The following is a 25,671-nucleotide window of genomic DNA, read 5'->3' as shown; positions in this document are numbered from 1 at the left end:
GGCTGAAGACAGAGCAGCGTCACACACTGGTTCATTATCAGTGACTTTATTTCACAGGTGGAGTCAGAGTGGATCCAGAACATGTGACACAATGTACATTTCCATATTCAAAACCATCTAAAAGACAACAAAGGAAACATGTGGTGAAGCTTCCTCCTTGTTTTCAGTTCTCTGTCGAGGACATTTACAAACTTTATTTTCCTTCCACAGCTTCATGCAGGATGATGATCTGGTCCAGTCACGTTATTTGGTACCTGCTATCTTTTTATTTCAGCTAAATGTCAGAATCCCTCCGGACTGATGGCAGTAGACTCAGATCACCTGTTGTGTAGGTGAGGAGACATCTTTCTGTGACGCTGATACCAGTCCTGTGCAGACTCACGCTTGTGAGCTCCAATCTTCTCCCAATGGACCTAGTATTCCCCGATAACCTGTGAGGGACATGTATAATCCATAGTTTGAAAGAGTTCATCCGTCAGTTCATTAATATTGATAACATCTGGGCAGTTCAGTAACCAACTATGCATTGGCTAACTCTCTATCTGAGCAAGAATCTTGAACAGAACATCTAGAACAGAAAAAGAAAATCCAGACAAACACTGTGATTGTGACATTGAATTCACTAAATACCTGTGTATCTCAATTAATCTCTGGGTGAAAAAAGGACAGTTAGTTATGTCAACTTATTTGGGTGAGATGCAAAGTGTGGTACCTACAATGATATCATCATTTCTGGAGTGTCCAAGAGTGTTTGTGTTCACTCGTTAGACTTCAATGCTGATTACTTCAAGTGGTAGTAAGACTTATTTTGGTGGACTTACAGTTTGGTTCTTCAAGACTACAATGCATGAATACAGGATATTCAAATGCTGAACCGAAATTCTCACAATTTTTACAGAGCACTTTCAACTTAAATCGATAACAGCAATAGATTTTGGTTAATCAAATAGGTTATGATTGATAAATCAGTTCTCATCACACTGCAATTGTGTGTGGGCACAATCAACGTCTACTCCTGTAGTAGACTAGCGGGGTTAAATGACTTTTGGCTAAAGGGTTGAAGATGTAAATATTAAATTTTAGCACTGTCAAAATTATGCTGAAATCAAAACTGCACATTTATGAATGTCTGCTAGCAGGATATTGCCTCACACGGGGCACCATTATGGTTTATTATGGTAAGTAGTGTTTATGTAACATTAAAAGGGAGTTTTAGGTTGAATTAGTAGTAATAATAATTAATGATTATCAGGGATAATTATTAATTATGATAAATGATAAGATCCAATTTAGATCACCTCGGGGCACCACCCTTGAAGAAGGGAATTATTAACTTAATAATAAAAGAAAAATCCAATCCCTTGTTGTTCCTGAAAAGTAGCACTTGATGCCGTTTGCTGTTATAAATTGTAAATACTAAATGGAATAGACAATGTGTAACAATAAAACAATATTTTATATGAATATTAATATTTATTTGCAGCCTCATGTCCTCCTTCAACAATTGAAGGAGTTCATCCTCCCTCCTCTTTCTCCTCGGTTCTGGCTGGCTCTCCTCCTCCTCATCATCGTCATCCTCCTCCTGATCAGCCGTGGCTTGTGTGTCCTCAGGAATGGAGGACAGGGGAGACAGTGGAAGGCCTCCTAATACCTCATACATGAGGACAAACAAGGGCCAAGTAGCAGCGCTGGGCCTCCTGCTGACCCTCTCCTGTCCATGGATATTTGCAATCCTAAGGCAGTGGAAATCAATCAGGAATTTTCAGCAAATTGTTTAATAACTTGCATGGGTAAACCAAATATAATTTAGTTTCCACATCATCATTCAAACCTGCACCTACTTTGTGCTTGTTCTTTAAATGGTCCCACTTATTACTCGCCTGCTGGGGCTTGACCTTCCCCTGTAGGCCCATTGTTTCCAGAACTGTTCTGAACACAGGGATGCAAAGATTTACAAAAAGTGACATCAGGACTGACAAATGGGCTATTTATTATTTATCATTGCCTGACTCACATCCAACCGCGGCAGAATGTTTTGCCCCTGTGAACAAATGTTCGTTCTGACAATGATAAAGCTCTCTGTTTGCTCCCTAAAACAAAATGAAACGTGTTTTAGGGAAAAAAATGATGTTTTGTGAAGCAGGGATCACAGCCAAGTCAAGAAGATTAACTACAAGTTAAAGGAATAAAAGCCATAAAACAGGCAAAATCACAGAAAAAAAAATGACAGAATAACATTTAATAAAGGACGTAAGAAAAGGATCCTGTCTGGTTTCTTCAGCACAAGTTAATCAGCAGACATGACAATTCAAATTGTACTTTATATTCAATATGACAATGATAATCTGTATTTCTGCTTCTTGGGTGTGTTGCAGCTGAATTTTGTCCACCTCAGCTTTATATCAGATGCAGTTCCTTCTTCTATTTCAATTGGTGTGCGGTATTAAAGTCCTTGAGGCAGAAAGTGACGGAAAGACTCTGGACTCTGCAGACGATGGAGACAACATTGAACGATAGTTTCTCTTCCACCCGAAATAAGCTGCTGTTTGACATGCCACCGAGCCGGAGCGATCTCCACAGCTTCCAGCCTGATGGTGAGAAAATAATAGAAAGTATTAGAGCACAAAAAATTTAGTTTCCATTAAGAAGAGAATAAGAATGATTTTTGATATTTTATTCTGCAAAAGTTGAAAAATAATATTTAATCAACATTTTTGTGCCCGCAAGTGGTACCAATAATACAAAACATTATAAAATGTTTAAAATGTAATTTAATGTTTATTTTCAGGATCTGCTTTATGCAGTTTAATCAATTTTAATCCAATTTAACAACAAATTTTAAATCATTTTTGCATCATGCAGCCTGTCACACAGCCCTGGCTATCATCTAGATGACTTGTATTACTGAGATTGTCATGTTTGTAAAGTGCAGCTTCACGTCGAACACCGAACAGGAGAGAGATTTATTAAATCAAAGAATTAAAAGGCCCCAAATGGAAACATATAAATGGGAACAGGGTGGGGCCGAGGTCAGCACCTTGAGGTACTCCACAGTTGAAAATGTCAGAATCAGACGTGTTATCAGTAACTTCAACAAACATTTCTTACATTACTGACATTTAAACCAGCAGAGTTGCTCAAAGCAACTCAAGGACAAGAGGAACAACCTCCAGTTGAATAAAAATGAAATGTGAATTAAAAGAAACTGAAAAAATATCATATAGAAAAAAGGGAAAATTATTATTATTATTTAATCACAGAATCAAACATGTTGTCTGCTTCTCATATTCTATTTCTTAATTTATTCATTTCCTACTATAAGTTCACTGTTTCTGTTTCCCTCTTCCCTTTTTATGTTCTCCTTGATGCCACAAGAAATGTAACTGAAGGCAGACATACAGAACAGAAACTGGATATTTGTGGTTAAAAACATTAAGTGTATGTTTAGTGATGGCAGAAAGTGACATTCTTAAAACGGGATGCACTTGTTAAGTGACGTTGAGCTTTCATGTTCATGGGATCTGTGTTGTTATAAATCACAATTCACAAATAAGTTTTTATTTAAAGATCATTTAACTTTCAAATAAGAAATGTTTCTGACAACTTTCAGAGCATTTGCATCCAAACACAGGAAGTAATACAGAGATAAAGTAAAGAAGAAGTCTGTTTTCAGTCACTGCACTTTAGAATTTGCACACAGAATTGCTTTAGCTAATTGCTAACTTCAAAAGCTGTTAGTATTGGACAGATAGTGCAGTCAGAATGTGTGCATGTAAACAGGAAATGTTCTCACGTCCACCCTAAAGAAACACATCAGCAGCTGTTGAACCTGAGAGTGACTGAAGTGACAGTCAGGACCAGCAGGTGGCAGCAAAGTTAGATCCTTTCTATTCGAGAGTCTTCCTGAGAGAATCAGAGGGTCCTGCTGTAAATGTCTCCTCGGATTAAAGCCACTGCACCAACATTTTTAAGCTTTTTAACAGAGTTTTTAACAAGTAGGAGGACAGAAAACACAGCTGTGCATATGTGAGATCATGAATGAGGCTTCATAATAAATAAATAGACTCACAAAATAAACATATAGCAAATAACAACAACACAGTTTTGTCTAAACTAGTCTTTATCAGATGATCTGGGAGTGAGAATCTTCTTACAAGGAGCACCTTTAAGTTGATGGCTTTAATGAAGGGAAAAACATTTTTTATCATTTATATATCATTATGTAATGGTGGCTGTTCACGCTCGCACATAGTCACGTATAGTAACTTTTATTTAAATCAAATGACTTGAAAACATTGAAACAATCAAATGTACAAAGTAGCTCATCTCTCCTCCTTGTCAGTGACTCATCGTAACAGTGTAACCATTAAAAACATTCATCAGTAGTGCAAGAAGAGATAGTACATTCAGTTTTACCACTTGGTTGATGTCTCTTCTGCACAAATCTGCTGCTAACTCCTACTAATGCTGCACAGTTACTACTTCTGCTGTTACTGCAACAACACTGCAGCTAAAGCTAATGATGCTAAAGTTAATGATGCTACCACCGTTACCTCCACGACTGCTTCTACTACAGATATCACTTCTACTACAGCCTCGGTGAGACCGGGTTTTTGCAACAGCTCCAAATAAGGAAACATCTTGTATAATCTACATATTCTTCTAAGGTTAAAATTTAAATAATCTAAGTAAAAACAATCATCTTCACCTTCCCGTCACCCTGCTGCCTCTCATCCACCTCTACTTCACCTCTCAGTCACAGTCTCTGGTGTCACTTTATTGACTTTTCTGCAGACAAAAAGAAACCCTCTCCATTTCCTCCCAGGTTTTTATTTAGTTTTATCGTGATTGACAGCTGACATTTACGCTTGGAGCTTTGCAAATTTATAAAAGTGTTGTATCAGCTGGATGAACCGGGCGACTTTCAGTCTCCTGAATTTACTTTTTTTCCTCCTCCTGGATGTTCAGTGAGGGAGGCTGATCACATCCTTCTTTTGCAATACCTTTGTTTGCTATTTGTTTATTATCTTTGTTTGCTATCTTTGTACCTACCTCTGCGACTTTGGGTCCTTGAAAAGCGCTATTCAAATTAAATGAACCATATTATTATATCATCCTGCTGCTTTACATGTTCAGATCTGAAGCCTGCGAGGCCCAGAAGACCGTGGTGTTTATACATTATCGTTATTTACCTCATCCTGCAGACCGCCCTCATTGCCTTCCTCATTTATAAAGGTAACTGCATTTTATTTTTAGATGTAATATACTGAAGAGAAGGGTCATGAATTCAATTACTGACAAAATGATAGTTTTCCTCTCCGTCTCAGTTTTCACGTTGCAGTCTTCAGTGTCTGGCCCCAGAACATCCAATCACATTTCTCTAGGAGGAGAAGACGATGAAGAAGTCCTCCAGACTCTGCTCCGAAACAACAGTCAGGAAACCAAGACCCTGAGGAGCCACCTGTGGACGCTGCAGAGCCAGGTCCTCCTGATGTTCATACCTCACATTTAACTCAACATTGTCTTTATTTCACTCTTACAGACACAGGTCTGTACAGATACTCATGTTCCCCACAAGATGAATCTTAATAACTTACGTGATCATTTGGCTTTTCTCCTCAGAAGTTTCTTAATTGATCTCACAATGAAAATCTGGTTACAGATTGAAAAGCATAGTGACAAACTGCTGTTAGCATTTAGCCACAAAACACACCAAGCCATTAGACTGACTGTACGTTGTTATTCTTGTTTAACTTTGGACTGAGCCTGAACCCAGTATATATGCTAAGCGAGACCAACCAAGTCCTGACTCTCACTACTTACTTAACACACATTCTTGGACTGGTACTGAATTAAAAATGAACAGCAGTAAATGTAACAGGCTGCATGAACACTTCTTTCATTAACAGCATCAGAAGTCACATAGTCTCACTCTAAAGCTCATTGTGATTGACAACACTGCTTTAACGTGATGTTCATGTTCCTGTTGGTTGACTTGACAACAGGTCCAGAGCATGTGTGGAGAGGAGGGTCAGCTGGACCGACTGAAATCGGACCTGAAGCTGCTCAACACCAACCTGAGATCGGACCTGGAGCTTCTCAACACCAGCGCTCACAACAAGGATGACAAACTGAGATCAGACCTGAAGCTTCTCAACACCAGCACCCACAACATGGAGGACAAACTGACAAACATCAGCCACAAAGCAGGTGGGATAAGAATCTGTAGAGAAGAGTAAAGAAATAGAGAAACAGTGTGTGTGTGTGTGTAAGCCCCTTCTTTGAAAGGTAGACGTTGCTCGAGGACCCAAGTCCCCTCTTTGGAATTTCTTGAAAAGAAATGTTAAAGAAGACATCTGAAGTGATATTATGGTAAAAGACCTTAACAGAACATTTTTCTATTCTATTTTTGTTTTTTTTAAAATGACCACAAACAGGAGTCCCCTGTTTGCAATATTGAGACGGTAGTCCTGTTTGCAATATTGACGTGTGTGTGTGTGTGTGTGTGTGTTTGTGTTTGTTTCTTTTTACCTGAGTCATTGATGCTTCATGACTTTTTAGATGGTACTCAAAATTGAGTGCTGTTTATCTGCTCAAGCATTTTATTGTATATAGTGTTTGCATATTGTGTATAGTACTTTTTATAAAATATCTATATTTGCCCTTACTTTTTGATTGTATTTGTACCACTGCTATGACCTAATGACTTAATTTCCCCTCGAGGATAAATAAAGTTATCTATCTATCTATCTATCTATCTATCTATCTATCTATCTATCTATCTATCTATCTACTATCTATCTATCTATCTATCTATCTATCTATCTATCTATCTATCTCTCTCTCTCTCTCTCTCTGTATATATATATATATATATATATATATATATATATATATATATATGTATGTATATATATGTGTGTGTGTGTGTGTCCTTTCTTATAGTGTGGGTTTAAGCATTTAGTTGTGATGGTTCAGATTAATGGGCTACAGAATGAGGTCCTCTCAAGTGAAGCAAGACAAACCTCAGTGAGAACATTTGGCCGATAGTCACAGCTAAGTTTAAGAAAACAACCTGGACTGAATTTAAAGGGCAGAGTTTATATATGTGTGTGTGTCCTCAGGGCTTCCTGGTCCTCCGGGTAGAGATGGACCTTCAGGAGCACCAGGAGTGAAAGGCCCCAAAGGTGAGTACACCTGAAGCATTTAAGATAAAGTTGAAGTTGATTAAAGGTTGGAAGGTTAAACAACCAAAGACTTCCTCAACTACAACAAGCTACATTTCTGTCAAAAGCATCTTCACTATTACAAATTCGTAATTCTGGAGGTAGAGATTAAAGTCAGATTTTACTTGTTTGTTGATTCTGTTCAGCTGTGACTGAAAAATATTAATTAGTCATCAGTTTACATATACAAAAGCACTGTACTTAATTCAAGGTACTTTATTTAAGTATTTCAAATATCTTACTTTTTACTTTATTTCTGTACATTTCTTTAATTTACAGCCAACATCATCACTGTTAGTTTGCATTAATCAGCTATAAATCAGCATTAGGTGATCAGCGGTTACATACCTGTATTCTTCTTTCCAGGTGACAGTGGTGTCGTTGGACCTCAAGGACCAAAAGGGGACCGAGGACTCAAAGGAGAACAAGGAGTGCCGGGAGCTGCTGGTCAGATGAGTTTCATTATGATTATTAGTGGAAAAACATTCTTGTTGGAAGCATGTTTTCTTGCATAAATCTCCAAAATGACACATTTACTACAGCCAGAAACTGTGAAATTACAATGACGGTTGGATTTTCACATATCTGACGGCTCTTGAATGAAACATGTGTGATAAAACAAGTTCTTTCCAGTTTAATTTTGGCAAACCTTTGCTGGGACATGCAGATTCAAATTGTCACTATTTTAAGCTTAGACTTGGTTATTGTCTCTGACAAAGGTGTTCATCACACGTGAGTCATTCAAGGACTGTTGGATATGTGACAATCCAACTATCATTGGATAATAAATGGTGTCATTTTGGTAATTTAATGAAAACATGTCTTCCAGCTCACCGGAGTGTTGTTGGGGATCAGTGTGTTAACTTGTACAGTTTGCTGATTTTTGTCAGAGGATGTCATGATCATAAAAAACATATTGATTTAATCGACAGCTCAGCAGCTTGTTAATGACCACAAAGGAGAAATACATTAGAAAAAGTGGTGGCACTGAAAGAATTCTTTCCACTTTCTGTTTCTGTTCCTTCTTTAACTTCTTCAGTAAATCTGCTGACACACTGCGATTCCACCCAATGGATGTGTTAAGATCAGATTAAATTGGGAAATATATTTGTTACAACAGCTCAAGATGCACAAGAACAAGGAAAAACACTCAGACATCAGATCTGTGGTGGGTTTCAGAGTCTGCTGCTGAAGGAGTTGCTCCAGACTTCCACAGTCTGGTGCAGGGGGTTGCAGGTGGTTGCACAGGTAGTCAGCAACAATGTTGTTGTTGCTGACTACCTGTATTCCTGTTTGTTCTCCCTAGACACACATCCAATGATGGCTGTGTCATCAGAGAACTTTTGGAGGCGACAGTTCAAAGTGTTGTGACTGAAGTCCGATGTGTAGAGGCTGAAAAAGAAAGGAGAGAGCACTGTACTGCATGAATCCACACCTGAGACACAGTCCTGGAGTCACATACTGTGGTCTGTTAGTGAGACAGTCTGTAGTCCATGTAGCCAGGTGTTGGTCAACTCCCACCTCTTCCAGATTCCACATAAGAGTTCCCGGCTGTGTTTTATTGAAAGCACTGGAGAAGTCAAACAACATGACCCTCACAGTGCGTCCAGTGTTCTCCAGGTTTGTTAGAGTTCTGTGCAGCAGGTAGATGACTGCATCATCCACCCTGATTACATTTACAGTAAAGATGTGGGCCCCCCAAAAAATGACAAAATCCTCACTCTGATTGTGTGTTTGTGTGATGCAGGTCCCAGCGGTCCAGCTGGGCCCCGTGGAAACCCAGGAGCTCAGGGACTGGGTGCAAAGGGAGCGAAGGGAGACACTGGAGCCCAAGGTAAGGGTCTGGATATTGGTTGAAAAGTTCATAGCACCAAAGTGGAAATAATTCTTTCATTTCTTACAATAACGAGTGTTTCTGCTCTTGAGTAGTCGTGGTGGATCTCCTTCCATACAGAGCTGCTAACACTTTTATAAAACTTCTAGTGTTTCAGGACTTTTATCATCTGAATGCTGTTTAATTGAACAGCAGTCAGGTTTTATTTCTGACTTCTGAATCTTGTTCCTTCAGGCCCTCGTGGAGACAAAGGTGACACAGGGAGCGCTGGAGAAAAAGGTGCCTAAAGAATCTTGAACATGAACTCATTAGTCATGTGTGAGGGACAAAATTCATTTCTGCTGATTTGTCGTTCACCACCAGGATCTGCTGGGGTTCCTGGAGATCGTGGATCTGATGGACATAAAGGAGACCCGGGCAGCATCGGTCCAGCTGGACCTCCAGGTCAGCTGCACACTTTAATGTGTATTTACTGAATATCATGACGGTTTACATGCTAGGAATACAACTCCAGCCTTATCTGTGAATCCAGCCACAACTTTGTTTATAAACTGCGCCCATTATAGTCACAGGTGCTTAAGTACAACTTAACAGAACGAATATTGAAGTGGACTGTTTATAAGTCTACTGAAATACACTGAAATTAATATACTGACATTATACTGGTTTCCACTCAGTGTTTCATCAGATCTCATTTTGTTGTCTTGTCACCAGGTGTTGCGGGACCTCCTGGTGCCAAAGGAGCTCAAGGTGAGTGCGTGTTCAAGTTACAGGAAACTTGAGTTAGAATCTGGTTTCTTCCACATGTGATGAACCGTTCGAAGCATTTAAAGTTACAGAAAACCTCTAAAAACATCTGAAATCAAACATGGACTTTCTAGGTTGTCTGTTTTGTGATGGACAGCAGCTCTGTGTTTCACTCTGTGTGTGTTTGAGGCAGAAAGAACGATGGATGATATTTAACAAGACAATAATTTTAACGTTTCACCAATAGATAAAACTGGTAACAAACACAGTATCTGCAGTATCATTCTGTCAGTGTGAGTTTGATTTGAAGATGTATTTTAAATGTTCTCCCTCCATATTTCCTCCAGGACCTCAAGGACTCAAAGGAGCCAAGGGAGACCAAGACAGTAAGTCTGCACAGGACTGATGTGGTCAAAGAGAAGGAAGCTTCAACCTGGAGGCTCGAGTAGAGAAACTGAGCTGTTTCTGAATCATTCAAAGCAGTGGCCATGTGGGGAGTCTTAGGGGAGCTGCAGCTGAATGAACTGGTTCCTGTACTTGTTTCAGAGCTGCTCCTTTGTCCCCACAGTGAACGTGCGTCTGGTGCCAAGTGGACGGCGAGGTCGAGTGGAGGTGAGGCGCAACGGGGTCTGGGGCACCGTGTGTGACGACAGCTTCGATACCAATGACGGGACGGTGATCTGCAGGATGCTGGGCTACACCAGAGCTTCTTCTGTCTTCACAGAGGGAGCAGGTAAGAAGTCTGCTGCCATTAAAGCTCATTATGTTCACGTTCAGCTACTAGGAGTAGTTAATGAATAACCTTCTGGAGAAGGAAACAAGTAATCATATTTCCAAAAATGTTGGTGTTTTCCTTTTTCTTGGAATGTTTTATAAGAGCAAAATTCCCAACTGACCACGCAGGAAAATGTAAAGAAAACATCATTGCACCTCAGACTTACAACTTATTTCAGAAAATTTGCCAAAATCCGCTGAAAAACTTGCTCAGTAGGTTTCAGACAACACAGAACAAATGTGTACATATGAAATGAAAATACTGAATGTGATATTACAGCCAGTGAAAAGTACCAAAAACAATTTAATAAAGAAAAAAAAAAGATCACAAGGAAGGTTTTTTTACCTCTAAAGCCATCTTTAATGAAATACATTTTTTATTCAGGACTAAATAACTTCCAGATGGGACAGAACTACAGTTATACAACAAGTAGTTCTGACCAAGCAATCTGATTGGTCAACAAGACATTTTGACCGTGCTCAAATCAGCATGACAGCATGCCTGACTCATTACTCAAAATATTACTCCGCCAAGTCTGTAGCAATAGTGTATTCATGACAACATAGTAACTGCCAGAGCTGGAGCAAAAAAAATAATTAAAAATTAAAAAGTACGGCTTGAAATTTAAACTTTCTGCCGTAAAATATGCAGAGGAAAAGTCAGGAGAAGCAGCCGCTAGACATTTCTCTGTCGACCCCAACAGAGTGAGAGATTGGCGATAAAATAAAACTGAGCTGTCCGAGGAGGACAGCAACAGGGCCAGGCTGCCTGCTGGAGGGAGGAAGAAGGCCAGCGAGGAGCCTGAGATAAACATGCGGGAATTAGTTATCGGCAAACGTGCACGAAACAAATGTCCGCCACCGTGAGTGACAGCAGAGATGATGAATTATCTGTGAGTGCTGGTTGGCTGAATCGTTTCCTCCACCGCAACAACTTCACTGGCAGAAGATTACTATTGCCCAGCAGGATGCCAGAGAATTCACAGAAAATCTGGAGAAGTTTGTGACATTTTCATCCCGGATTTTTGAGAGGAAGGAATAAAACACCTGTCTCGAATTGCAGCCTGGTCTGAAATAAACGCTTGGTCTGTTAAGTGATTGAAACAAATAAATGCCCCGACTTTTATTTATTTTCCCTTCAGAGTAAGAGACACTATTGTGACAGCGGTAAAAACGTTTTACAAAAAATATAAAAGAATAAAAATCAACATCTTTGTTATAACGTGGGTGATACAAATAAGCATCTTCTGTTTATCTGTGCAGTATTGATTTAGTTCGGGAAATTCCGAGACCGCAATAAAACATTAACGTCAGCTCAGAATTCATCATCTGGGACTAGAAAATCCTTTCTGTTGCTAGGTCGTTACTAAGGGCTGGATTATTTGCTGGAGAGGTAACAACGTTCCATTACACATATGAGTCAACTGACGTGACTGATTTTTTTTCAGTTATTAGTCAGACCCCATGTGTTTCCATGGAAACGCGACGCACACTCGCAAAAACCTTTAAAATTTGAGAGCAAATGTCCATCAACATGGTTATATTTTGATGATACATTTTATTTGTGTTGGTATTAGTTCTATAATCGCAATATTACCCTCGAGGGTGTGCTTTAATGTCATTACACCATCTCGGGTAATATTGCTTAATTATACTACACAAAACCAACGTTTGGTTGCAAGAAAGTGAAAACTAGTGGAGATATTAATTTTTTAAATGACTTCCTGTTATTAATTTGATAACTGTAAACATTCAGTAACGACTATTTGACTACAGGTTCCTGCGGGGTCCCATGAATGACATGACATGAACAGAAGTTCTGGATTTTGGCTGAGTTGGCATTTAATGACCCAGTCTGACTCTTAACTGCTGTTCTTCTGCAGGGTCCGGTCAGATCTGGCTGGATGACCTGGAATGTACAGGAACAGAGTGGAGTATCTTCAACTGCCCTAATTCTGGAGCTGGTATCCACAACTGTGGACACCACGAGGACGTCGGAGTGGAGTGTGTGTAGAATAGCACCAACGAAGAAGAGCAGTGTTTGAGCTGTTGATGGGTTGACTGGCAGGCTCAGTCTCACGGGGGAAATAAGTCACAGAGCTGCACTGCTGCTAATGATGTTCACAGCTGGTTCGTACTACATATTCATAAAACACAGCATTTTAAATGTATTCAGCTCAGTTTCACTTTGTAACCAAACGCATTTGCTTCAATGAATGTAGACAAAAAAATCCTGCGAATAAAACTTTGTGGAATCAAACTCGTCCGACATCACTGCTCTGCTCTGTTAGTCAGTAATATGAAGCTGTCAGCCTCCAATCATTGTCCGTCTCTCCGTCCTCATCAATCCTCCCCTGCTCCCTCACGCTTACTGTGTAGGAACAAAAGCCTTTGTCTCTGCATCTTAAAGTGGTCCCATTTTACCTATGATTACCTTTAACCCAAATCGACTCCTTGTTCCAGCATATGGGACTGAAAGCCCCCCCCAACTCATGACCTGGCAGATCTTCTTTCTCAACAAAGAGGGGAGAATGTTGTTTCTCTTGCTATAAAGGGCAGGGAGAACTGGTTTCTAACACAGATGTTGTGATTTAAGATATCTTACTAATCTACATCTCTCTTCCTCTGGAACATTCTCCAGTGGGGGAAGGCAACGTGCGAAACCTAATCTGTGTGTTCTTCTCCTCACATGTCCAACTTTTATTTACGACCGCTGTTGTTCCTTGGTCTGACATTCCAATCCCACTGCAGTCTCTATCCTCATCCCAAATTCAAATACGTCTTAAAAAACAAATAAAATACAATCCCAACTTCTTAATTTTAGTAGATTCCAAAATAGCGTAAGAAGGTCCTACAATAGATCTTTCCCATTTTATTGTCAAGCCCAAATGAGGTTTATTACTTAATGAGTTTGAGGTCAACAGAAACCACCCCTCCCCTTGGTGAAGGTGGAGAGACTTGCAGACATCATTCCTTGTGTAATACTCGTGTTATTTACCAGTTAAATGTCTGATATGTTTTGTTAAGATAGAACTACAAGGAATATGTATAAATCCTTGGTCCTACTGTGTATTGTATACTTTATTGTTTTATGTTGTATACTTTAGTGCTTCATGTCTTAATCAGGTTGTAATTATTTTGAATGATAAGTGATCATTATCATGTTGCATCTTTTCACGAAGACAAAAATTCGACTTTTAAGATGGTGAAGTTTCGGGAAGGTTAAAACATGATTTCAAAACATGAAATACAATAGTGTAGTTAGATTAAACTTTTGGGAGCCTAAACTCAGATCACAGAAGGAGGGACACTCTGCCCCTTGTGGTCCATCTGCTGCAGGTCATAAAACAGACCTCTCTGCTCCTCTTCTCACTCTCTGCATTTCTCTCTGTCTGTCTTCTGTCGTCTTCTCCTTCTTCTCTCTTCTCTTCTGTTCTCTTCTCTTCTCTTCTTTGCTTTTCATTTTTATTTTTATTTTTAAAGTAATCTTTACTTTTATTTTTGCAACAAGCTCTAAGAAAAGCAAATTTAATCACTACTTTAAGTGTTTTACTTTTATCCGAGTTTTAATAGAACAAATTCTTTTCTTTTTTGAATTTTGATTTTAATATACTGTTAAAGTATCACCGCCTGATCCAGAAGAAGTTGAATTAGTTTCAGAATCAGAACTTAAGAACCACTACTTGAAACAACAAAAAAAAGTCTTTTTCAAGACTGTGATCATCTGATGAAGAACGTTGCAGTCAGTGTCTGCTTCAGAGGCCTTGCAAGGAGACCCCAACAAAAGAGACTTTGTTTGCTCCCAGCCGAGACCGACTCTGCCCCCAGTGCTCCCAAGGCGAAAACCCCGCTGGGCCTTCGGACCAAGAGTTCCTCAACAGAGTACCGGCCTTCCCTCTGGCTACTGGACAGATGCGCCATGCCATAGTCCAACCCAGAACTCTTAAGAACACCAAACTTCTGTGCCTCCTGACTCCCAGACAAAACAGGCTGAACGTCTTCATGCAGCTGGATCCACACACGTGAGAATGAGTGGTGTCTAAAGTTCTGACTTCTGTCTAAAGTTCTGACTTCTGTCTAAGTTCTAACTTCTATCTTGTGAACTTAAGAGAATTAAGATTAGGGTCTCGTTAGTATAAAAAATTACTCCTGTAATAATTAATATAACCTGACCCATTTACTTTACCATCTAACGACGGTCACACGACTTTATTACTTTCCTAATTACAGTCTTTACATTTTCTGTTATCTGTTGTTGTTCATCTAAAATTGTCATTTATTTTACCCCAAATAATTTAGTCAATAAACATATATAATCATTTGTCTTTGTCTGGAACTTAATTTTAATGTGGAGAACCGATGGATACGTGCAAAGAAATCACTACTTCAGAATATTGAGACTGAATAAATTGATTTTGAATGGACTCTAACTGTCCAAGCCAACTGGTACAGTTAGGTGTTTGGAATAATTTCCTCCAGATTATTCCAAGAACTAAACACGGAGGTGGTGCCCCATTTACGAGTGTAAAATTAATTACCCGTGATGAATTATCATATATATATCAAAGTAGTGTGTGAGCAGTGTCTCCTACAACTGTCACCTTCAGTCCACTGCAACGTCACCACAGAAGACTCTGCAGAGGTCAGCGAAGACGAAGAGGTCACATTCAAGGACAGGAGTCGTGATGAGGGATGATTTCTGACACAGCTGGCTCAGGCACTTTTTCCTGATGCCTCAGAGAACAAACTGTAGATACACATGTGGAGCTCACATCAGATGGGATCACAGTGACTGAACGCTTACATGGGGATTAAGTCAGAGTCATTGTGAAGGTTTGATGTCCTGTGCCAGCGTTAGAGAGAGGGAGACACAGAGCGGGGCGTCCAGCATTCCAGCTGCATCCTGCGGTGATATTATCTGAATGTCAGACATCAAACCACAGATATGTTGATACTACGTTTATTCAGGTTCAGTTTTCAGTGATGTGTTGTGTCGACGCAGTGCTGATGCTCCTGATAAATTCAGCAGCAAACACTATTTGGTTAGAGTTAGAAAAAGATCCAGTTCTGACCCAAAATATCTTATTCTGACACCACAAAAAACGACCAAAACGGTTTCTGACATCTAGATAAAAATATCCAGTGTTGTCACGTTAACAAATTTAAAATTGTGTCTTGAACAGTGCTCCCTGAAATATTTTGTTTAGGCATCATGTCGTGTAGTGTTTAGTGGCATTTACATACTGCACATCTCTTATTATCCTTCAACAATCCCAACAAATCTGTTATTATATGCAGTATCTTTCTTTTGTGCGACCAAACAGATGAAAAATAAAAACATAAAGATTTTTAAAGAGGCAGAATCAGAATCAGTGTTATTGGCCAAGTTTGTGTTCACAAACAAGATATGTGAAGAGAAAAGTAAAAACTGAATGTTTCATGAATATTTCACAGTGTCGACTCAGATTAATAAAATGGCAAAGTAGAAAAAAAGTAGAAAAAACTGCTGAATTTTGTCTGTAGGAGGAAATGTGACAGAGAGAAACTCAGAACATCTTTAATCTCTTTCATCATCTCAGTGTTTCCTCTGTTCATGTGTGACGTCCCAAAGCTGCAGAGAGAAACTGATCCCAGAGCGACACCTGGTGGTCAGAGAGAGGATCACCTGTACTACTGATGAGGCTGAAGACAGAGCAGCGTCACACACTGGTTCATTATCAGTGACTTTATTTCACAGGTGAGTCAGAGTGGATCCAGAACATGTGACACAGTGAACATCTCCATATTCAAAACCATCTAAAAGACAATCAGAGAGGAAGCATCTTTCTGTGGCGCTGGTACCAGTCCCGTGCAGACTCACGTTTGTGGAGTCCCACTATCTCCTTTTGGACCTGGTTCACCTTTTTCACCTGCGAGGGAACAACAGGCAGATATATCAAACCAAACTGACAGTTTACATACACTGAGGAGCTCATACAAAGAGAAACTTGCATAATATTATACAGATTTGCAGAATTCTAACCTTTTAAATCAAATCTCATTGGCTACATTATGTGTCAGTCATCTAGAAGCTGGTGTGTAAGTGGCTCAGGAGAGAGGGGAGGGAACAAGGAATGAGTCTCCTGTCCTGTCTATCACATGTTGGCTCCTAACTGGTCAACTGAAGTGTCAATCAACAGGTCAGAGGTCAGCAGTCATTTTAGCTAACTCTGTTCAGTTTCACAGTGTTTTGCTCTCCGATAGTGGAGTTTTTGATTGAAAAGTGCAAAAAGCATCTGTTTCGTCGCCATCTAATCGTGGAATATTGAGTTTTGCACTAAAGAATTTACTAACATTGATCTACTGGACAGCTTAAGTTGGAGTTTCATTCTCTACTGAAACATACAGATGACTTATTGATGAGTTGCCAACAATTCCTACACACTTGTTTGTCACAAGAGTTGGGGTGTTAGCCTCCCCTGCATGGCAGTCTGACCGATGGTGATCAGAGGCATTTGTGAAGTTTGGGATTCCCGTGTTTGTGTGGATTGGACCGGTTCTCAGGATTCTACCTGCCAGTGCCGCCACAAAATATGGCCTGAAGACTTCCCTTGATCAGAAAAAACCAAAGACAACAAAGAAATCTCAAACCGGAGAGTTTCCAGCTGTGCAGTGGGTGAAAGACTGAATCAGACGGAGCCAGGTGAGTTATTCTCACCTGGACAACAGGTGTTCTGAATCTACTGCAATCAGTCCAGAGCCAGACGGACTCTGATATTTAGCTCCATACAAAGACAACAAGGACCAGATGTTGGGACTTTTTCTACCTTGAATACACAAAGTTTATCATGGATACATATTCAGCTGTTGGTGTTTTCTGAAACTTCAGGTGCTTTGAACGGTGTGAACATGTGGAAGAAACATGATTCTGATCCAAGTTACTGTGACTGGAACACAGACTCACCTGGATCTCCTTTGGCACCAGGAATTCCTGGTAAACCTGGTGACAAGACAACAAAATTAAATTTGATTAAAAGACACGAGTGAATCATGACAGCTGGTCTATTCAGAAGTTGTATTTTTCAAAACATGCAAAATAACATCTTCATCTCAAAGTCTTCATCCAAATTATACCAACATATTCAAGACAAACCACCGTAAAGGGTTATTATTACTCGTATTTATATTTCTTGTTTGGTGATGATCTCCAGTGACTGTAGTAATTATCACAGCAGCTAAGAGGAAGTGGAGTATATAAAGACAGGAGCCTGTTGTTCATGTCCGGCTGAAATAAATTTGAAATCAAAAATCTACTGCAAGTCATTTTAACTTGGTAACCAGCGATGGAGGGTACACTGTTATCTGTGTCTGTGATCAGAAGTTTCAATATTTGTTAACGATTAGAAACCTTCACAGGACGTCTTCGATCGATGTTTCTCCATCAATCTCCTCAGTCGTTTAGGTTTTGAGGATGTATCTGTTTATATCTCGTTGCTATTTGTGCTGTACGCACATTTTCTATTTCATCTCATTTTTCATTTTTAAACAAAATTTCTCCAAAATAATTGACAGTGCACCCAAAACCAGAACTGTATCACCGATAGTTATGAAACATAATGTTCACATGATCAATGTGACACAGTGTGCAGCTGACCTGAACGACCCGGAAGACCATCACCTCCAGGTTGTCCTTTTGCTCCTTGAGGCCCAGGAACACCTTGGTATCCAGGAGGTCCAGGAGGTCCTGGTAGTAAACAAATCAACAGAAAATCATTCAGTATCTCACACAGGAGGACACATTTATCTTGGGAGCATGCAAGATTTCCAGTTACCCTGTGGGCCGAGGATCCCCGCATCTCCTTTGTATCCTGCAGTCAAAACACAGGGAGACGGGTCAGAAGTCACAGAGCATCACAACTTAATCTCTGAAACTGCAGTCAGATGAGAAGTGTCGTTTATTTCTACATCAGCAGCTCTTCAGAACCACCACGTCTGTTCAATGGCGAAGAAACTCCTTAATGTAAGAAATGAATGAACTCTTCAGTGGATATTCGGACGCTCACCTCGGTCTCCTGTGTCTCCTTTCTCTCCCTTTGCACCTGATCCAAGATCTCCTGCAGTCACACAAACACAATCAGTGATTCAGTCACGTTTTATTCTATGTTTGGTAAATATGAGCTGTGCAGATCGTCTCGTTCATCAGGTGGAACGGCAGCCTGTCAGCAGATTCACTGAAGATGACCAGAAGTCAAAGCAGGAAGAGAAACTGAATGATTTCATTATGGGAATTTATATTTTTCCATCCAGCAACTGAAGAATAACAATATTTGGTATCACAGTGAGGAACATATCCTCAGGATGTCTCGCCTGAACACCAGTGATGGACGTTATTCTTCCACTACATCTATTTGATTACTGAGGATTACATGCTGCATCAGAGGAAATGTAATATAAATGATCAACAATTAAAAAAACAGAGCAGAAACACAATGATGATTACAGGATCAGATCATCATCCAGGGTGATAACTGGTCGACCAGTATAGATTCAGTTTACAGGTAAACATAGTGAGAATTTACATTTCTGTTTCTTCAGCTACACCTGATGCTGCTGCATTGCTCACCTGGGTCTCCTTTCATTCCCACGCTACCTTTCGGTCCTGGAGGGCCGGCAACACCTGGATAGAAGAACACAGGTATGTGACCTCTGATCATTGAGTCCAAGTACTCACATCCATGAGTGAAAACACTCCACCACCAGTAAAAGTCCTGAATTCAAAGCCTTATTTTAGTCAAACTCAGTGAGCTCGAGGGTCGACCTGTAGATCACATCTGCCTCAGACTCTAATGTGTCGGCTTCAGTGAAAGTCCGGCTCTGATAGAGATCTCATTGAGGAAATGTCAGTGCTCTGACTCAGTTGCGAGGCTCTGTGAAATAATGTCTGCAGCTCATCCATCAGCTGCTTTTCATCGTGCGGCTGTTTGACAACAGATGACAGGTCATCATCACCGGACCTGCAGCTGAAAGCTAATGCCTCCTGCTGCACACATATGCACCTCTGCTCAATCTGTCCTCATGAAGTTTACTTCTTACACTTTATTCTTTTCACACTGCAGGGTGACAGATTTCACTCACAGTTTGGTCCTCTGAGTTTATCTCGAGTGCTTCAGGTCGACTCACCTTTCATGCCTTTCTCTCCTGCTTCACCTTTGGTTCCTGGCAAACCATCTCTACCTGGAAGTCCAGGAATTCCTGAGGACACACAAGCAAAAAAAACATTTCTGCATTTCTTGATAAACTCTGCTCTCAAAGTGTGTCCAGGTTTTTTTTTTACACGTTTCCATCATGAACAAACTGACCAAACGTAGAAAAAGAACGAGACCTGTTTCGTTGATGATGTGGGTCAGTTTGTTCTCTATGTTGTGGGTGCTGGTGTTGAGCAGGATCAGGTCCGATATCAGTTGGTCCAGCTGACCCTGTTCTCCAGACATGTTCTGGACCTGTTGTCATGGTAACCAACAGAAACATGACTGGGATGTTAAAGACATTCTGTAAAACATGGCTGCTCTGATATTACAGGAGAAAGTTCACAGCAAAGCACACATCAGCCTCAGCGATGTGATGTTAGCTGGTTAGCTACAGACACATCAGCAAACCAGTCAGTCTTATTCTTGTAATGAAGAAAAAGACCAGAATACACTAAAAACAACTGACAGTTGGCGGTGAGCAGGGCGAGGTAAGCGACCAGGACGTAACAGCTCCACGGTCTGCGGGGCTTCACTGGCCTCACATCTGAAACAGTTAGAGCAGCAGGCTGTGATCGGTCTCCTGCAGCAGACGTCCCTCCAGCTGATACAAACACTTTCATACATTTGCAAAGCTGTGAGTAAAAATGTCAGCTGTGGATCAGGAGGAGAGAACCTGTTTCTTTTTGTCTGCGGAAAAGTCAAGAAAGCGACACCAGATCAAACTGTCTGTGACTGACTGAAGTACTGAAGTCCTCTCTGAAAGGCTCAGAGTCAGAGGAGAGATGAAATGAGCCCTGACGAGGTTTAGATGTTTCTATTAGTTCATTAATCAGTTTTACAGTCGTAGAATCAACACTAGCAGCAGCATTAGTGGAAATATTACAATTGTCATCAGCAGCGTTTTCTTTTCTACAGAGAGTCTGCTCTGAAACTCACCGTCAGTCTGGAAGATGTGGAGGTTGCTCCTGTCGCATGACATGTTGTGTTCTGCTGACGTCTCCATCCAGTCCAGAGTCACCTCCACCGCCTGCTGCAGCACCTCTTATACCACACCGAGCAGGGTGTTGGGAAAAGATGATTCACTCCAGATTGCATCACGATATTCCCACGAAAATCACTGAATCAGCAGAAGAAACAACAACTGGTTTGATCAGATTAGGTTGTTCAATTTCAGCCCAACATGCCCGCGCAGAGACACCCGCTGGCAGAATGAGGAACTCAGAGCTCTGACCACACAATCAAGGAGGCCTTGCACAACAGACATTTACAAGTTGAGTGCTGTCACATAAATTATGAAGCTGAATGACTGGTGAAATTATTATGTCAGGATTTTATGTTGTTGCTTCATCATCAAGTCCAGCAGATGAACTGGTGCTGACAGACTTCACAGTGTTCAGTCAGACAGAAGCTGGTGAGGTTGTGTCAGTCACACTGCAGGTTATTTAAAACAAGATGAGGAGGATGAGCAGTTCCCCATCTTAGCTAAATGCATCTCCTTTAACAACCTGCCAGCCCTCTTCTGTTCCCCTGGTAGCAGAGAGATTGAACAGTTGCTAACATGTACAGGAGGAGATTAGTAGATGCAGTCTTGCTAGCTGCAGAGAGAGTGTGAAGTTGAAGCTCGGTAACCTGAAGTGTTCTGGGTGGATGAGGTTCGTCACAGTGCAGGAGAAACTGTAGAAAGAGTTCACAAAAGAAACGTGCAGGCTGTGAGGACAGAAGAGACCTGATATCTGTAACCTCGTTGAATGTTGAACCTTCTGATCGTCACTCAACTTGATAGTAACACCTTCAAAATGTCCCTCAGTCAGGAAGAACAACGGGCGACAACGAGATCTCAGCAGGCTCAGAGTCTCTGACACCATTCAAACCCAGAATCAGGACAAAAGGCAAACAAGGAGTGGACAACATGCAAGATTATTTTACCTAAAAACAACCTAAGTTTATTAAGAGACAAGAATGAATGGATATTAGTGTTGGTGGGCTGTTAACACCAAGCATCTCTGTGCATATTCTGTAGATAAGACTTCTTATATCACAATATTTATTCCTGCTCTCCGTGTGTTCATTGGTGCATCAGCTCCATGGCAGTGTTACTCTTCTCATCCTCCCCGACTGTGTCCAACCACGTCTGGTCAAGCTAGTGCTGATTCCACAAACAAGGAGTGGAATCAACAAGATGTAACTTTAAATAAACGTTCAGGAGCTGCAAACAGAAGCTGGCAGAGCAACACAAAATAACTAAACGAGGCTGGAAAAGTCCAGATAAAGACACGTCCAACAGTCAATGATCCAAACAGGAGTTCTCCACAAAGAGAAAAGAGAAAACTAGAAGATAACTGAGGAAAACAGAAAGGCAAGGAGGGATGGAAACACCAGCGGACTGAGGAGGAAGGGACGACACCAAGACAGAAGAGTCAGAAGTGTTGGTGGTTTGCTGATCACACGAGAACAGGGGAACCAGAGAACTCAGCCTGAAGGCAAAGGTACTGGACGGATGGAGACTTCAGGTGGACGACCAGGAGGCAGGACTGAGGGGAGGAACGGGTCTGGAGGGCAGCAGTGAAGGAGGAACTCCAATGGAAGCAGTCGATGTGGAGATCCGGACCTGGTATTTGGAGTGAACCAGAGACTAGGAGCTGGAAATCTACGCAGGAGACCCGCAACACGTCAGCAGGACCAAAGACCAGGACCTCAGCAGGGGGTCAGTGACGAGGCAGCTGGCCGGCTCCGGCAGGGACGGATGACTGAGGACCAGGAGCAGGAGTCAACAGGGACTACTGACCGGGAATCAGGACCTGGAAGAGAGGAGGTGGCGTCAGTCATCACCACACACACCACACTCTGAGAAACGGCTTCATCTTGTCCCCTCTGGGTGGCGCTACAGAGTCCAGTACAGCACGACAACCAGACACCAGAACAGGGCCGGGTTCTTCATCTGTGGTCCAGACTTTAATGTTTCATTCAGGGTGTTTTATTTGTGTGTAATTGTTTAAAGTCCTTGTGAACTTTTACAGCCGGCTAATAAAGACTTAATGAAGCGTTCTATTGTTTTGTTTGATCAGCTAAATGTTTGTTGATGATGATGGTTATTATAAGGTGTTTCTTATTATGCTGCTGTTTCCTCTCTGATTGTCTTTCAGATGGTTTTGAATATGGAGATGTACACTGTGTCACGTGTTCTGGATCCACTCTGACTCACCTGTGAAATAAAGTCACTGATAATGAACCAGTGTGTGACGCTGCTCTGTCTTCAGCCTCATCAGTAGTACAGGTGATTCTCTCTCTGACCACCAGGTGTCGCTCTGGGATCAGTTTCTCTCTGCAGCGTTGGGTCGTCTCACATGAACAGAGGAAACACTGAGATGATGAAAGAGATTTAAGATGTTCAGAGTTTCTCTCTGTCACATTTCCTCCTGCAGACACAATTCAACTGTTTTATTTTCCTTCTGCTTTTTTCTACTTTGCCATTTTATAATTCTGAGTCGACGCTGTGAAATATTCCTGAAACATTCAGCTTGTATCAGTTTTTATGTTTCTCTTCACATGTTAATTTGTTTGTATTTGTTTTCCTAATAATACTGGAACAGACAGAAGCTGCAGACAGTTTGTCTCCTCTTCTACTGTCAGTTCACACGACAGACACTGATCAGAGGTCAGTTTCTACATCCAGCTGATTCTGACGTCATGTTTGATCTTCTTCAGACTTTAGAAAGTGATCCGCTCATTTCATCACCGCTTCTGTCTGTGTCTCCTCTCTGAGTCTCCGAGTCTCTGCTGCAAACACAAAACTGCAGTTTACTTTTACATCTCACACTTCATCCGGAGACAACGGCGCGTTTTAGACGCGTTTCATGATTTGGCGTTTAGAAAAATCTAAAAAAATTCTCCTTGTGATAGAAAAACTGCGAGAATTATTATTATTATTATTATTATTATTATTATTGATCATATAAAGACACGTTATCTGAATGCATCCAGAGCTCGTTGAATTAGTTTCTTTCAGTCAAAGCTGAAACATTTTCAATTTTTTAAATAATTAAATTATTGTTTTAAAAATGTGGATTTAAAAACGTGTAAAATCTGAAGTTCTGTCTTTGTTTTTTTCTCGCTTAGAATAAAATCCCATAATGCACCTGTCCTCACAAATACATATCTCCCAGGTTTGAGATGAAACGAAACAACAACGAGAAAACTAAACCGTTTTTATTTTAATGTGCTTATTGATATTTGTATTGATGTTGTGTTTAAATGTATTGTTGTGTTTCTTCTTCTCCTGCAGTCTCACTTTTATTTCTCTCCTCAGTGTTGAACGAGAGACTGAAGATCAGAATCAGCAGCGAGGCCATGAGATGTTCACCCTCTTATCTCTGTGTGTGTGTGTGTGTGTGTGTGTGTGTGCGTGTGCGTGTGCGCGCGCGCGCGCGCGTGCTTGTGTATACGCAGGCAAACGTTATTATAGGTGGAACCAGCGGGAGGAAGGTCTGACACTCTGCTGATATCTGGATCTTTATATGACACATATAATCTGTATGATTGTTGTTCTCACTGCATGTTGACGATCAGCAGAGTGATTTAGTGATTTACAACCAAATGATTGTGGAAAATAATAAATGATTGAATCCAGCCTTCTGTGGACAGACACGTGTACGTGCGTAAAATGCGCGTAAATAATCCAAAACACATTTACGCACATTTATCCAGCGGTTCTTTCTGTCTTATTTATGCGTGTATACCTTTTATTTGTGTTTTGATAAACCACATCTACTCCACAGTAGCATTTAACATTCTTTGTTCTTCACATTTCATGTTTCACTTCACAGGTCTTGTTGTCTTTCCTCCTCACTGTGTCTGTTTCTGTGCCCGCAGCCACATTCCATGTTTGTGAACACACTTGGCCAATGAAGCTGATTCTTTACAAATCTGTTTATTTATATTTCTCACATGTTTTGTGGCACAAAAGAAAAACACCACAGATAAAAACAGATTTGTTGGGATTATTAAAGGAGAACAAGACACGTGCAGTATGTAGATGCCACTGAAGGCTACAGGACGCCTCAACAATAGAATCCCCTGCAGGATTCACACAGCAGTCCGCTGTTAGAGAAAACAATGCGCTTAAAATAAACAAGACCAAATATAAATTCTGCTCAAACATCTTTAAAAATAAATCGAAGTTATTGCAGGAATATTACAGTGAGGCTGAAGATCATGTTTGTTGGGACTGAGTTTCTCTCCACGTGTTGTCCGGTCTTGGAGTCAGAGGCCTCACATTTAAAAAAACAAAAAACAAAAGCTTTAATAAGAATCAGGGCAATTAAGTTGTTCCTCTCTGTGTATTTCAGCCTTTTCTGCCTTGAAGACGCGCCTCAGCCTGTCTGTCTCCTCTGCTGCGTTTATTATTCCGCTGCGTGGCGTGATGAAGTGTTCGGCGCGCCGACGCTGACAGAAGCTCTGAGCCGCTTTTCTCTCCGCAGCCAGGTGATGAACGTCCGGCTGATCAGGCGGAATATGGAGTAATTAAAACCTATAAATTATCCGCCGGCAGCTCCTCGTGTTCTCCCTCACCGAGAGATAAGAGCGCGCGGCCTGGAGGAGAATACCGGCTGACAAAAGGAGGAGAATGAGGAGGAGGAGGAGGGGTGGGGTGCATGAAGATGTAGGAGGTGTAGAGTTTAGTTTGGATAAAATGTAAGAATAGTGTCTCCATCATCAAAAACGCACTGAGTTACACATAGAAGCAGAACTGTGGGAGATGTTTTGGGTCCAGTTGATGGAAAATTGGCCAAATCTGCGCGTAAATGTTGTTGTTTTACGCACCCGGTCCACCTCAGAGTGAACTACCTGCAGAGGAGCCGCTGAA

At 40.9% G+C, this 25,671-nt stretch overlaps 2 protein-coding genes and 1 long non-coding RNA gene across 3 annotated transcripts in view; 2 read left to right on the top strand and 1 right to left on the bottom strand.

The window, feature by feature from the left end:
- Positions 1–2,465: 2,465 nt before the first annotated feature.
- On the top strand, positions 2,466–12,841 carry LOC115588001 (macrophage receptor MARCO-like). Its single transcript, XM_030428232.1, has 13 exons — positions 2,466–2,594; positions 5,137–5,235; positions 5,328–5,482; positions 6,006–6,210; positions 7,125–7,187; positions 7,593–7,673; positions 8,974–9,060; positions 9,295–9,339; positions 9,424–9,504; positions 9,775–9,810; positions 10,155–10,193; positions 10,376–10,540; positions 12,465–12,841. Exons 1-13 carry the CDS (start codon positions 2,495–2,497, stop codon positions 12,593–12,595), a joined length of 1,287 nt encoding a protein of 428 aa, XP_030284092.1. The 5' UTR covers positions 2,466–2,494; the 3' UTR covers positions 12,596–12,841.
- A 3,450-nt stretch (positions 12,842–16,291) lies between these two features.
- The window catches only part of LOC115588010 (macrophage receptor MARCO-like), a 10,352-nt gene continuing 972 nt past the window's right edge, over positions 16,292–25,671 (bottom strand). The window contains exons 2-10 of the mRNA XM_030428243.1: positions 25,356–25,359; positions 19,943–20,063; positions 19,741–19,812; positions 19,184–19,237; positions 18,624–18,674; positions 18,393–18,428; positions 18,215–18,304; positions 17,525–17,560; positions 16,292–16,490 (exon numbers count right to left, since the gene is read on the bottom strand). Of these exons, the coding sequence (XP_030284103.1) occupies positions 16,438–16,490; positions 17,525–17,560; positions 18,215–18,304; positions 18,393–18,428; positions 18,624–18,674; positions 19,184–19,237; positions 19,741–19,812; positions 19,943–20,051 (501 nt within the window). The 5' untranslated portion in view covers positions 20,052–20,063; positions 25,356–25,359 and the 3' untranslated portion in view covers positions 16,292–16,437. The remainder of the gene's footprint in view (positions 16,491–17,524; positions 17,561–18,214; positions 18,305–18,392; positions 18,429–18,623; positions 18,675–19,183; positions 19,238–19,740; positions 19,813–19,942; positions 20,064–25,355; positions 25,360–25,671) is intronic.
- On the top strand, positions 16,810–24,404 carry LOC115588018 (uncharacterized). Its single transcript, XR_003985261.1, has 4 exons — positions 16,810–17,263; positions 19,156–19,255; positions 22,952–23,082; positions 24,115–24,404. It is a non-coding gene; the product is annotated as an uncharacterized LOC115588018 (long non-coding RNA).

This window comes from Sparus aurata, chromosome 9 (assembly GCF_900880675.1).
Source record: "Sparus aurata chromosome 9, fSpaAur1.1, whole genome shotgun sequence".
In the NCBI taxonomy this organism is placed as follows: domain Eukaryota; kingdom Metazoa; phylum Chordata; class Actinopteri; order Spariformes; family Sparidae; genus Sparus; species Sparus aurata.
This window is presented reverse-complemented; position numbering and strand designations above follow the sequence as displayed.

Coding starts and splice junctions, on each gene's coding strand:
- LOC115588001 (XM_030428232.1), top strand. CDS start 2,495: ATGGAGACAACATTGAACGATAGTTTCTCTTCCACCCGAAATAAGCTG. Junction 2,595..5,136: donor CCACAGCTTCCAGCCTGATG/GTGAGAAAATAA, acceptor TTACATGTTCAG/ATCTGAAGCCTGCGAGGCCC. Junction 7,674..8,973: donor AGGAGTGCCGGGAGCTGCTG/GTCAGATGAGTT, acceptor TGTGTGATGCAG/GTCCCAGCGGTCCAGCTGGG.